Genomic DNA, 14,380 nt, shown 5'->3' on the forward strand with positions numbered 1-14,380 from the left:
TGTTTAAACACAAAACAATAACAAAGTAACCATTTGACATTTTGCTTTTATGCTTACTTCTTAACAGTAATCATAAAACCCATGTATATATATACATATATAAATATATATATCATGCAGCTTTTATGAGGTTTGACATATGAACAGTTGTACAAAATGAAAAACATTTTATTCAACCCATAAATAAGTACTACAAGTAGTAAAGTTAATAAATCTAGACTACAAGAGAAAGTTCTGATAATATCTTACACTCCCACTTTTTATTCTTTTGCTTTTCCCTACTTTTTATTGCTCTTCCTATGTTAACTTATTTTTATAAAGGTCTGCAAAAATATTTTATTCGACTTAAGTTTTTCACTGTTTTATTTATATGAATAACTCAAAATATGCACTCTTGGTTTTAAGCACAGTCGGTTTTCATTTAAACTTTATTTTTTACTTTTAGGTGTGTATTTTATATTTTTCTATCAATCAATGTGCTACATATGTCCTAATTTCCTTTTTTTTCCCTCCAGAAAAGCCATACAACACAAAGTAAAGTGTATCCATGACTTTCTCAAGAAAAGTAAAGTTAAGGCATGCATTGTTCTAACCAAAGAAAACAATAACATACAGACAAAGAATTATTTTTAGAAGTGTTTCTGAACAGTAATAAAATAAATATGTAGTTATAATGTGACCTAAGTCTTGATTTTATTTCAGTTTTTTTAAAGGTTATTTGTAGTATCTTGTTCACAATAAATGTTTTCAAATACTTCAAGGATTCAAACTTTTCACTTTTGTAGTCTTCAATGTTTTGAACACAGCTACCATGTATTTTCAGTAAGTTAACGAATGTAGAAGTATATTAAAACTAAGAACCAATATTCATGATGTTATTTTATCTTAAGAAACTTAAAGAACACAAAAAATGACATCTTATCACAGTAAATTAAATCTTAAAAGTTATAATTCCTGATGGATAATTATGACTGATCAAATAAACCACATAAAACGTGTATCTGAAATATGTACTAATGAGAAGAAAAGCTCTATGGATAATACAACTTAAATTAATTAATTAGGTTTAAAAAAATGTTAATATATAAGGAACCAGTTCAGAGGTTTTAAAACTTTAGTTTTTATAAATTAAAATGATTGAATAAAAATACATGAACAATGTTTGTCACTAAAATTACCAAAAATTGTAAGGCAAGCGATACCACCAAATAAAAAAAGTATATGGATTGTTGTCTACTGTTTGAACAAATAAGTAATTCTAGATTTTATAATGCAAACTGCTGGTTGAAATTTCAAAGAAACATTAAGATCTTTGTATCACAGGCCAAATTTTTGTAACATTATAAAAAATTTTCATTGCCTAACAGATAGACAAGAGATTAAAAAAAAATAACCCATCTTTAAAACTTTCAGAAATAGTTCTTAATATGTGGTGTCAACCAGAATGTTTAGTTTCTTAAATCACAAAGACCAATAAAATAAATCTGAGTATAATTTTTAAAATGTGTTACAATGCAATGTTTATTTAGCACATAAAGTAGGAGATTTTTTAGTATTTATTGAAGAGGTGCCAATAGATTTTTTTTCACATATCACCTTGACCAAAGACAGAAACCACTGTAGTGTTTAAAATGAAGAGTATAAGAGCCATGTTAATAACAGTATAAGAGCTACTGTTAAGATTTGTAGTCTTTCTTACCAACTTTTCACCTTAAAGGATTTTAACAGGTATTACCTGCTACATATGAGAAAGAGATAAAAAATATTTGCAACTATTCATCACTGGTAGGTCTAGGATTTTCAGAAGGAGGGGAGGCAATACCTAGAAGGGCCTGTTTTAGATGGCAAGGGATTACAGAAAGCAGCTCCAGAGATAGCCTTACCACTACCACCCCTTTTTTTTTATTAGTGAGAGAGAGAGAGAGAGATATGCTATACTTGCCAGTTTCATAGTTTGAATAAATATAAACAATCACCAAAGATTATGTTCACTTACAAATTATTTCACAATAATATTATATCAGAAAATGAAAACTGTCCATTTAACTTCATCTTAATTCAAAAATATTGCAATATATTTTTTGTTTCTTTCACTTAACATTTTTTTTTAGAAGTACAGGGTATAGACTGAAAAAGATTTTAATTATAAATAGTCTTCATTACAATTATGGTAAAACAACGAGAAACGTTTACTTATTCACAATCAGATGATACTACTCTTTAATGTGTGAATGATCACTATTAGTTTTCATTTGATTAAAAAATACATAAAAATGTTCAAGCACATGTTTAATATGATAAAACATTAGGCATGTTACAGCCTTCACAGTTACAAAAATCCTTTAAGCATTATTTTTTAATGCTATGGCCAATCAGCTGTCAATTTCCAATATTTCTTGAACACCTGGAGAAGGAACTTGGCTATAGGAATTGTTCACATATCCATCCGATTCAGTTGATTGTAAACTTCTTTTCCTTCCACGTGTACTACCATTTCCATTTTGCAAAGATGTATTAAAAGACTGATTGTACAGTTCTTCATTCATTCCAAGAAAATCTAAAATTTTTTTCTCTGTGGATCCTAATTTTTCAAAACCAGTTTTCATAAAACAAAATTTACTGAGATTTTGGTCATTTTCACCTCGACAAGCTCCAAACCCAAGACGAGCAACCTTTGTCAGACAATGCCTAGCAAAACTGCATGTAAACCTTGGCCTACCAGATTCATTTCCTGTTGCATTGTCTGGAAATATTTTTAACTGAGCCACACGAGTTGGAGTCAAAATCCATTCCTTCAAGGAAAGGAGTCGAAATATTTGATGCCTGTGTGAGTCTAAAAACTGTTTATCAGCAGGTGATATAGATGTTAATTGTGGCAAACTTGAAAGATTAAATCTTGTGGAAAATTTGTTTCTTGTAGGCACTTGATCTGGGGGTATTTCAATTACTGAAGGAGATGGAACATTACGAGGTTCATTCTCCTCTCCTGCAACAACAGAAACAGATAAATCTGATGGGAGATCCAGAGCTGGAAGAACTCTTTCTGTACCATTTGGAACAGAACTAGTAGTGACACTAGTTGTCAATGCTTCAGTTACAGGTAATCCACCTGAGCAAACACTCACAATTCTTGGTTCAACATGAATGTCACTTGAATTTCTAGCCACATCTACACCATTCTGTGTTGATAATGAGCGAGCACAAGATCTTCCTGCAGATCTATGGGATAAAGTATTATTTCGACTTTCACTACAGTTTCCTAGAAAACTGTCTTTCTGTTGAAGCACGTATGTTGAGTCCTGACGATTAACATCATCAGCAATAATAGAAGCAGTACTTGAAGAGGTTTCATTACTTTCTGACTGATTGGGAGGCTCTGGAACTGATTCTCTTTCAAATAAAGATTGCTGCTGCTCTACAAGAAAATCAAGGATCTGTTTTGCCTGTTTTATTGTTTTAGATGATATTTCAACATTCCAAGTCAATGGGTCAGGAGTTAAGTTCCACATCACATGATCAACTGCACCTTCTAAAGCATGAAGAATGCAACACAGTCTTGCTAAATAGGAGACTGTATTGCGTAAGAAAACCTTAATATTAGATTTTATAGATCGTTTACCTTTCTCAATAAATTCTTCACAAACTTTACAAAAGTATTCCTGTGCTTCAAAGTTCAACTTGTAAACTAATTTGACATTTTGGTGAAGTTCTATGAGAACTGTGAACACTTTGACAATATCTATCATTGGGTGTGCATTCATCTGTTGAAAAGAAAACTTTCTTTCTGGAGCACAGACAAAGAGGAAATATTTTTGAAGCAGGTCAAAAAAATCATTTTCAACTCGAAATGCCCCATAGAGTTCTTCGGGACTACATCCACAAGTGATGCTGAGACATGCACTATTTAGTGAGAGCTGGTGACCATCTATACTAGAAATCAGTGGATAACCACTATTCAACTTCCTCATCAATTCTGACCCAGTTTGTAAAATGCTTCTTTGTAGAATTTCTGGGTGACTATAGATCCCAAGCATATGCCCTCCACTAGCCTTTAAAGTCTGTAGTAGCCCATTCTTGTCAAAAAACTCAATTAAAGAAAATGAAGACAGATTAGTGCCTTGAATATGAACAGGATATTTTGATTTGATAGTGTTCTCAACTTCACGTAACTGAGAATTAAGCCACTCAAACATATGGATGTGTTTTAATGTGATTGGAGCTAAGCTAAGTGTCCATAACACAATGTGTTCTGACCAGGCTGGTGTAAGTTCAATTACTGTAGAAGGTCCAATACAGCCAGCTGCACATGTTAACAAAGGAAAGAAAAAACTCTCCTCTTTGCAACCTAACAATGCAGCATGTGAGCTAACTAGCTGCAAAATTGATTGTGGGCAGACTTGTCTTAAGCTAAATGGTACTGTAGCTGCTTTTCTGAATCTCCTTTTGAACTCCCGTGCATTCATTGGACAAGGTATTATCTTACCACTACCACCGTGAGAACCTGAAAAACAATTTAAAAAAATAACTTCAATTTATAGTTAATTACTTAAATTTTTAAAAAACAAAACAAATGTCAATATTGATAATTTTCAAAATCATTGAAGTAATAGAAACATAGTGACATTTAACTTTATTGAATTAAACATTTGTATATATAAATCACAGAACATCCATTTCACACACACACTGAATCAGCCAAACAAAATCAGAAATAAATTTACCCTACTGCTACAGCAAAATCTGGTCCACTAGTTAAGGATGCTTAAAATAAACTAGTCCCAAACTTAATTATATTTAATTAGAATTGTTTAACATTTTCTTCATAGTTGTCGGTTGCAATTTATATGACATCCAAGTTTTTATCTAGTACATGTGTATGTATTTATAGAATAAATGCTATGTTTTAAGGAGATAACATGGAGAGAAACATTACAAACTACACATACATTACAGATTTACATTCTAGAATTACATTAAACTACATCATAAAAACATATAAGCACAATACAAAACTGCTTTTATTAAATCTTTATTGCTTTTGTCCTGCCTACAGAAATCACCAATGATCCCCCTAACAACCAGTTACAATGCATTCAATTTGAGATAAAACATTTCTTGATCAATTTGTTTAATAAAACTTATTTATCCAAACTAATTATGCACATAATTGGAATAATTTTTTTTCTGTGGTAGTTCTACATAATGAGAAAAAGTAATATAAGAATGATAATTTCAAGTTATAGTTAGTTTATTTTAGAGGCAATACATGTAAAATTACATAACAATAAAACTGATAATTTTAATCACATAATTTTCTACCAATTAGAATATAGGTTTCCACTATGGCTGCCAATAATGTCCTTTGTGTAATATTAGAGCTCATTATACTGGTTGGGTTATAACATACTAAGTCTTAATTGAAAATCTGTTTATGTCAGTCATTTATGAGATATCAAGTCTTTTGGTGTATAATGCCTAAAGAAGCAAGGTAATATATAACACATCATAATATAGCTGTTAAAAACTTAAATCATGTCATTCTTTACCAGTCCAATGTGGTTTTTCCCACTAAAAAGATTATCTAAAAAAACATTCTTTTGGAGCTGATAATGTTGAATTTTAATGATAATTTTGGAACCACCACAAAAAAATGATTGCTTTCTTATTCCATTTCTAGGAAGCTGCAAGGAAAATTAAGCACCATGTCTTGCGTGGTGATGAAAAACATTATTTATGTTAAATTTAACTAAGACTAATTATGAGCAATATCTTCAATAAACAGTTTATTTGCAAAACTATCAATTACTTTCCTGTTAAAATAAAACTAGGATAACCACCAGCTTGAATGTTTAAAATGTGCCTTACTGGTGGTAGCTTAGTTGATAAAAGTAGTTGTATTTCTTCATATCATTGGAAGTTTTTAATTGCATACAAGTTTCATGGTAACCTACCACTGAACAACAAGAACTAGCATCTGACTAAAAAACAAATATGAAATTTGAGAGTTGAGGGTGACCATGTTTCTAAGAGGAAAGATGATGATAAATAGCTTCATGAATGGTTGAAAAATGACATGTTATTAAAGCTTAAGTTTTAAATAACTCTTTCACTGTAACTGATTAGTCCCTGTTTTTTTCATTCTTTAAGATGGCATTATGTTTCGTAGGCTCATAACACAATGAAGAAGTGGTAAACACTAATTTAGAATTGCTAACAATTTTCCTGGAATCAGAAACTACATAGAACACACACTAAATGCATAAACTATTGGTCTCATGAAGAATAACTGATCTCATTTGACATTTCACTAGGAGCTGCAATTACTCATTTACATATTAATCAATAAAAATATAAATACATGGATATCCAAATATATTTGCACATTTACCTGCTTCCTCTTGTCTTAAACTGCAAAAAAAAAAGTCTAACCCTAAACCAAAGAAAGGTAGTTTTATACAATCATGAGGTAAATTAATCATTTTGTTATCCATAAGGGCCTATTTTTATTACAAGTGATATGTTCTTGCTAGACCACAAGAATACAAAGTAACATGTATTTTTCAGATACAGATAGCCAGTACTGCTTATGGTCAACAATAATACTATATTTCCTTAAACGCAAAAAACACAGTTTTTAGGTACTATGTTATTTATAATACTAGTTTGAATATTATTGGAACAGCAGAGCTCACTAAGCAGTGACATAATATCTGCACATATAGGTTAGTGGAAACACATTCCACTACAGTGGCTTACAAGTAAATGCTACTCAAAGTAGTCAAGATATGTACAAAAGAAAAAAAATAAAATTTAAAGAAAATCAAGCTTATAAACTTGATATTATTCCTATTACAAATTGAACAAACTTAAACAAATTGAAAATAACAATTAGAAATCATAATGGCAATATTTGAATTAATTAGATAGTTAGAATAATGGAAAACTAGTTTCTATTTTTGTGACATTAATAAATTTCATTGTAATTTTGATTAATCAATTATTACACATGACACTAATTGATATATATAGATAATCCATTATATTAATTAATCAAGTTAATTGCTTAGTTCTAATGCGATTGAGCCAGACATTTCAAGGTTGAGCTCAAGTGGCTTAGCTCTACGATCCCAATCATGAGCTGAAGAGGAATAAAAAACAAACATATTTACGGACAAAAAATACTAGAAACCAAAGAGAATGGTAAGAACAGATATTTTATTCAGTGCACACATAATTTAGAATGAAAATTATGTATCTTTTTCTATGGATTTCAACTAAAATTGTAAATCTAAAATTGAATGTGTTAAGTTCTGCTGTGTAACCTAAAACAAAAATGTTAAAGTCTTACATTGTACTAAATGTTACTGTAAATGGTATCATGATGTTTAGTTATGAGTTTAGAAATACAATATAATAATATTAATAAATTAACTTCCTCTCCTTTGGTTAACTTAGCATTTGTATAAAATGACTCACCCAATCTTTATAAATTTAAACTACAATGTGAAACAATCAATGTGCAATGGTATGTTTCCATAATTAATTGATTCAAATTTATTCAATTCTCCCATGACAAAGGAAATACTCATTATTAGGGCTGTTACAAAGGATAGCTTTTGACCTTCTGAGGTTCACAACACATTAGTGAACATAGCTTTAAACCCTCAAAAGTATTAATTTCCATGTGTGATTAATATTACATTATCAAACTGTTTCTATTAACGAGAGAGAAAAAAAAAGCTGACACTGCTTCAATGCTGGCTGAAAAAACCTTTGAATATTTAGAAATATCTTTGAATCACTGGCCAGTGAAGAAACCTTCAAACATTAGCATTTTCATTCCCTCTCCACAAAAATAAGTTATCTTCCCCATGTGACTGCCTTAAAGACTTGCATGCCACTAGCCTTTAGGCAACTTCCACCTAATCTCATAAAATTTTCTGTGAATTTCATTACTGCATAACAATGATGTAGACTGTACCTTGTGCTCACCTCAACTCTACTGCCAGACTAATGGGCTGACACCTGCTGTGCAAGAAGGGACATAATTCATGCCATAGTGTGTGTGCACATCTCAACTCAACTGAACAGACATCAGCTGCAGGAGGATGGCACAGTATCGCCTGATGTGCTCACCTCAACTGTACAGACTCAGGCTGCAGGAGGAGGGCATAAGTGATATGTTATAAGTACAGTTATATTAGAGGCAACCTGTGCTACACTGACAGTGTCACCACTTTTCCACTTCCTACTGAATAGCACCCCTTGTTCTAGCTCCAGCAATTAGGCCTCAATCAGTGAGGATTCTCCATGGTCCACCCCCAGTAAGTGGCAAGGGGTCTCCTGTGCTCCACTCAAGGAAAAAAAGTGAGGGTAACAATTTACAGTGGGGGAGAACCAGAGAAAATGCCTGGATCCCCATCACTCTTGTTTCAGCTGGAAAGGACTTTTACTGGAGACAGTGTAACAGGTGACCATGTATCCATTTTTTGAAAATCCAACAAGCACAAGCCATGGAAGCAGGCAGAGACCCACTGGTGCTGACTTCCTCCATGATAGTTCCATGGAATAGGTATAGTCTGGATCGGGCAATAGTCAGATATATAATTATATAACGAGGATACCTCAAATGGTCTTGCAGAACACCCCATCTCAACAGTGGGCATATATAGAGCCAGGGCAGATGGTATGATTGCTTTCCGCTATTCTGGTTTGATGTGGATTTTTGGGATATAAGTATACCCTAGAAGATATCAATATCTACCTGGCAGGATCCTATAAATGAATGCAGTAATAAGAAAAAGGAAACATACTCACTTGTCTAAAGATGGTGGGTAAACTGGAGGATAATGAACAGGGGTAGATGGTAACTGTCAGGAAACAGGACAACCAGATGGTGAAGATAGTGGGTGATGAAGGTATGAGAGGTAGTCCACATGTCAAGTTGAAAGATCTCATCCAGCAGCTTTCAAAATGAGAGGTGAGGGAATGAGGTAAGGTGACAAATCTGATGGGATGAAATGCAGAAATGTCTGTGAGCATCGACCCCCAATGAGGAGTAGATTAAACACAGAAATTGACAAACTCTACCTGTAAGAGTAGAAGGACATATGTCCCTAGAGAAAGAGTAATCTCAGAGAATGTAGAGTCAAAGACAGGAGCTACAAGAGTGAGAGGTACGAGCTCAGTAGCAATGAACCGTATGAACAGTGCAAAAGGTCTTTCAGGATCCAACTGATCACAAAGGTGTAAAATCGAAAGAAGGGAGATAAAAGAAAAGAAGCAGTCCCCTGCAGCTGAAGACTTAGGGAAGAATGACCAGCCAAGATAAATAAGAATATAAGAATAATGGAAGTGGGTAGGGAAAGAGTCAATAGCATAGATGACCAAAAGCAAGAAATAAGAGGAATTATGTCATATAAGAAAGTTGGTAGTAGTTGCAACTTACCAATGACTCAAAAAAGGCAGAGGTAAGAGTGTGTTGAACAACACTGAGATCCCAGTCAGGGATGGGAACAGGGCAAGTGAGTCTTTGAATAAGGAAGGATCAGAACAAGATGGAGAGAACTGGGTAGGAAAACACCTTGTGGTATTGATATCCTTTTGTATGTTTTCAATTTTGTTATTAGTCTTTCTTAAATTTGAAGGTGTTTTTGTAATTCTTCAATTCTGTCACTAGTCTTTCTGAATTTAATAGATGTCTCTTTTATATCACTTCAATATCTTTGGTTATAATAATTCTGCACATCTCTAATAGCTTCTTTAATCTTGTCTTCAATAAATATATTTTAGCTTATAATTCTTCTTTAAATCCTACATATCTTTCTTGTAACTCATCTCTTGATCTTTTTTCGTAATTTTCATCTTGGTCTTCCTTTAATTTTCCACCTCTCTCTCTCTCCTAATTTTCTGTCTCATTCTTCCTGGCTTTCCTTTAATTTTCTGTTTCTTTCCTCTTGTTGCTCCCTTAATTCTGCTTTCCAGTTTTTCAGCATTTACAACAAATGCCTGATCCCATGTTCGGTATGTGTCATCATCATGAGGTTTAGTCTAGCTTGCATTTTATTTTTTTACCAAAATAGAACCACTTCTTACACTAGTATTGTAATGGTTTCTATCATTGGACAGGTTGTTTTTGATTATTTGGTAAACATAATGCAAAGTTCAGGCCACCTTATAATAATGTAATTGATTTATTTCTTCAACTATAACACATCTTACAGGCTACATTCATGATAGGCCTAAGTCACAAATAAAACTAAACAGATGAACAACAAATACACAGCAGCAACAATGAACATTTTACATGTGTCATAACTAAACTCGCAAAATGACTAAAACAACTCTCATATATGGCCTACTCCCTCTCTTTCTAATTTAATTATAGCATTGAACACTATCTGAAATAATAATGAAACTTCTAGGAAACGCACACCATCAGTAAGTCTAAACAAAATTCAATAAGTTATGTCCTAATCACATAATGCCAAATCTAGAAATCTTTCTCTTGCCATATGTTTAAATTAGAATATTAAAACATAGCTCACCACAAACTTATGTGCACATTTATCAAAAGAAATCATGACTTGAAGGTCTTGTTGCATTTTACTCACCCTAAACACATTTTAATCACAGAGTCAAAATTGAAGAGTAACTTACTCACATACCCAAGTCCTTTATCTTGAACATTGATCTTGAAAATACATAATCCTTAATAACCTATAAAAAAGTGTTAGCAAAACTAACTTAAGATAAGATTTAATGGAGTTACACCTTTGAAAGAAAGAAAAACTAAGTTAAAGTCACACAGTCAGTAATTCACATACTACAATCACAACTAAAGTACTTGTGAAAATACAGCAAAGTACCAGAAACCAAAACCAAAAAACTTATTGCCAACCTCCTTTGAAAAAATGTCCATCCAAAAATGCAAGAAACAATGACTAATGATACTATGTATGTGATAAAACAATTATTTTGAAAGTTATAAAAAGGAAAAAAAAAAAGAGCAGAATAATGCTATAAAATGGATCCCTATTCAAGTCCACAATTCTTAAAAGCTAAAGGATTGGTTAAAATGTTTAGCTTTATCATGGGTGGACATTCAAAAAGAGAATATAGTTTGTTGGTGAAGGCTCACATCACAGACCAACACAAAACAGCATGGGTGTGTGGAGAAAGTGAAGCACTTGAGATATATTTGAAAATAACTTTCAGTTCTAACATGCGAGAAACATTGTGACTGCAAATGATAAGAATTTAAATGCAATTGTTAGTAAAAACTTGAAGTTTTCATTCAAGTATGTGACACTGATACAAAAAAACACTGCTGAGGAAAGGCATGTCAATGGAAATTATGAATACAAGTAAGAAGGTTACTGTAATACATGATTGGACCTCATCTGAAGCAATGTGTGCAGTTTGAGCCTTTACCATAAAAAAGATTGCATGTTAAAAAAAAGACCACTTATATGAGCTAACAAAATAATACCTGGTATAGGAAAGTTGTGGTATTAGGAGAAATTTAAATTTTGATTTGCTTCAACTTGTTCAAGTATTTAAAATTATGTGTTTGGACAATCTGAATATAGGTAGTTGAATAGAAATATTAAAATGTAAACTTGAAAGTTGAATATAGGGATAATACTTATATTAATAAGATTTAAGCTTTTGGAATATCAAATGCAACTTTTTCTTTTGCACGATTATTTCACACTCAGATAATCTTTTATTACACTTGCAAGTTGCACTTGCAGCAAACTTATCAAATATAACATTAACACTAACAGTTCTTGATTACACAATGAAGTATGACGAGGTCTTGTCTATTTCTTGTGAATGAAATGAAACTGTAACATTTTAACTTAATTGTAATCTAACTTACCTGGTTTTAATTCCTTCTTCTTCTGTTCTGCCTCTGGTCGGCGTGGTTGTCTTACTTCAATTACATCAGCATCCTCCTCATCAAATGTGTAATCACCTGCCATGTTCATCCATTAGGTGAAAACCGAACGTTCAAGCCTAATAATAATACTAGAATAGCCTATAAAACGACACAGCGGTCTACTTTAATGAAAATAAATTAGTTATTACTTTTTAAACTTTTTTTAAATTCAAATTTCATATAACTTATCTTGTAAAAGTTGCAATTTAATTAAAGAAGCTTAGTGTGATAGTACTTATAGTTAAACAAAGAAATATGACAAGGTTTTATCTCGTACAACGAACATTAGTTTTTGCTATCCAAATAAAACTTCTATTTCTAACAAATTAAGTCTCAAAATTGTTTTTAAAATAGTAGAGCCAATAGTCTTATTCGGATGTACGCCATAAATTGTTCGTCGTGTAGCGCCATCTAGTAAAACATTTAACATTTTAATTACGAATTGAAAGAGGAAAGTTTCACAACAAACAAACAATACTTTTTGTAGGTGTACAATAAACTATATCAATATAAGTCAATAAATAACCTTCAACAACATATGCGCCTTAGCAGAACACGAAAATAAAAGGTTTAAAATTTTCTCGAAAAGTTTATCATGAAAGTTAATTTTGCTGTTGTTTGTACTTGAAAATAACTTTATACTGGCATTTAAACATGTGTCTTTTTATTTATTATTCAAGTTATATCACGAATTTCTTTTGAGTTTGTAATAAATATTTAACTGGTAAATTTATACTAAACCACCGTGATCCGTTGGGTCACCCACTATTCAGAGGTTATGAAGAATTCAAACTAATTTCAGTATTGCACCGAAATGAAGGTTTATTTTGAGATAATTTAATTACATATTTCAATCTATTCGTGTTATTCATAATTCAAGAAAAGATATTGATCGTTGATCGGGAGTAAAAGGAAAGACCATTTCATTTTTCAAAGAAGATAGGAACATTGACAGAGAAATAGATTTGAAGTTTCGTAAAGAGCGCGAACGGTAGTGTGATGTAAAATTACTCATGCTGAAAATTTTCATAAAGGTGACCTGAAAGACGGCGCTAACTCGGTAACCCGTGGCCCGATTTAACGAAACTTGTTTTATTCTGTTTATATTCTCATATCATTACAAATATGGCGCTTTTGTTTAAAGAAATGCTTCTCACTTAAATAATAGTATTTACTCGAAGAATAATTACTCAAGAACGAGAGGGAGTAGTTTAACGCTCACCTAAGTGAGACGCAATTGGAAGACTGGGATACAGTCATGGCCAAGTTGAACTGACAGTTTGACCCAATGTAAAAATCAAACAATCCATATAAGCAAAGTTCAAGCCTTGGACGAAAAGTGCTACCAAGAGTCTGGTCACTTACACAGATGATCTATACCATCTGCATGTTGAAGCATAACCTGTGATGTTTTCAGCAGATTGGGAAGACATCCTTCTAGATGAGTTTGTTGAGGGAATTTCAGGCAAAATGACGAGGCATCACATTGGTGTGAGAAATATCCTCATCCTTATAGAGGCGTTTCAGTGGTATCAGGATATGAACCAGTCACAGGAGAGGAAGAAACCTGCAGTGACAGCTACTGTAGTTACAACATAGGTGGGCCATTCTACCCAGGTATTTCTACCATACCAAGCTAGAGCCATGCTAAGGGTTAACCAGCCAAATGTTTATCTCAGTGCTGTGATGCAACACACTGCTTTCCTGTGAATATTAAGGGCTCTTCTGGGCACACATGGTTTTCATACTGCTGATTTGTGGAACACCGTGTAAAACAAGTGCTGAAAGATTTAGTGGTCAGCCCTGTTCTCTTCAGGATGGATAGGCTTGGTACATTATATGTGCGAGGGAAAAAGGGCAGGATATTGAGTTCCTGTATGAGACAGGATTAGCCAGATACTGGTAGATCTCGTGATATAGTAATCTCTCCAACCTCTCTTCTGATAAGTGGTGGCAGCGAGATGTGAGAGGAGAAATAGATCTTCAGCTGCATTGAGGTGATGTCACTCACAGAATGAAGGCACTTATCATTAGGGTGGACATATTGCAGGAATTATCAATTGATGCTCCATGGCAAAGTTATACTGATGTTGGACAGATTGAGCCCAGGAACAGTAGAATGCATAAGTATAAGGGAATAATGGTACATCTGTAAAAACACAAGTGGTGTTCTGTGGTTTGCAATGGATGAAGTATAGTGTTTCATGCAGTATAATGTGGCAATATAGTCCACACATTAAATAACTTACTTGATTACTGTCCACATAGCAAGCAGCATTAGCTTGGTCAGTTTTCTGTCCAACATCGAATGGAATTGTGGCAGTGTATTGCAGTTAAGGAAATAATTATATAATTAGTGTATGTAAAATAACGAAGTTGAAAAACGTGGTAAAAATGAAAACAACCTTTGTTGTTTGATAAACTATAATAAAATGC

The 14,380-nt window shown here is 32.8% G+C and overlaps 1 protein-coding gene across 2 annotated transcripts; it reads right to left on the reverse strand.

Annotated features, from left to right (window-relative positions):
* Positions 1 to 2,274: 2,274 nt before the first annotated feature.
* On the reverse strand, positions 2,275 to 12,329 carry LOC106463098. 2 transcript variants are annotated; one of them, XM_022390513.1, is made up of 3 exons: positions 11,885 to 12,329; positions 8,818 to 9,007; positions 2,275 to 4,501 (listed from the first exon to the last, which is right to left on the reverse strand). In XM_022390513.1, exon 3 carries the CDS (start codon positions 4,461 to 4,463, stop codon positions 2,373 to 2,375), a length of 2,091 nt encoding a protein of 696 aa, XP_022246221.1. In that variant the 5' UTR covers positions 4,464 to 4,501; positions 8,818 to 9,007; positions 11,885 to 12,329; the 3' UTR covers positions 2,275 to 2,372. The 2 variants fall into 2 exon arrangements, with proteins under 2 accessions (XP_022246221.1, XP_013778520.2); XM_013923066.2 differs by lacking the exon at positions 8,818 to 9,007.
* Between the last annotated feature and the right edge of the window lie 2,051 nt (positions 12,330 to 14,380).

Source organism: Limulus polyphemus, unplaced genomic scaffold, assembly GCF_000517525.1.
Source record: "Limulus polyphemus unplaced genomic scaffold, Limulus_polyphemus-2.1.2 Scaffold1324, whole genome shotgun sequence".
Lineage (NCBI taxonomy): Eukaryota > Metazoa > Arthropoda > Merostomata > Xiphosura > Limulidae > Limulus > Limulus polyphemus.

Bases quoted from the DNA above. Each gene is read 5' to 3' on its own strand.
- LOC106463098 (XM_013923066.2), bottom strand. From the start codon at position 11,993: ATGAACATGGCAGGTGATTACACATTTGATGAGGAGGATGCTGATGTA. The intron at 4,502-11,884 runs GTAAGTTAGATT...ATTGTTTTTCAG, and splicing joins GAAGAAGGAATTAAAACCAG to GTTCTCACGGTGGTAGTGGT.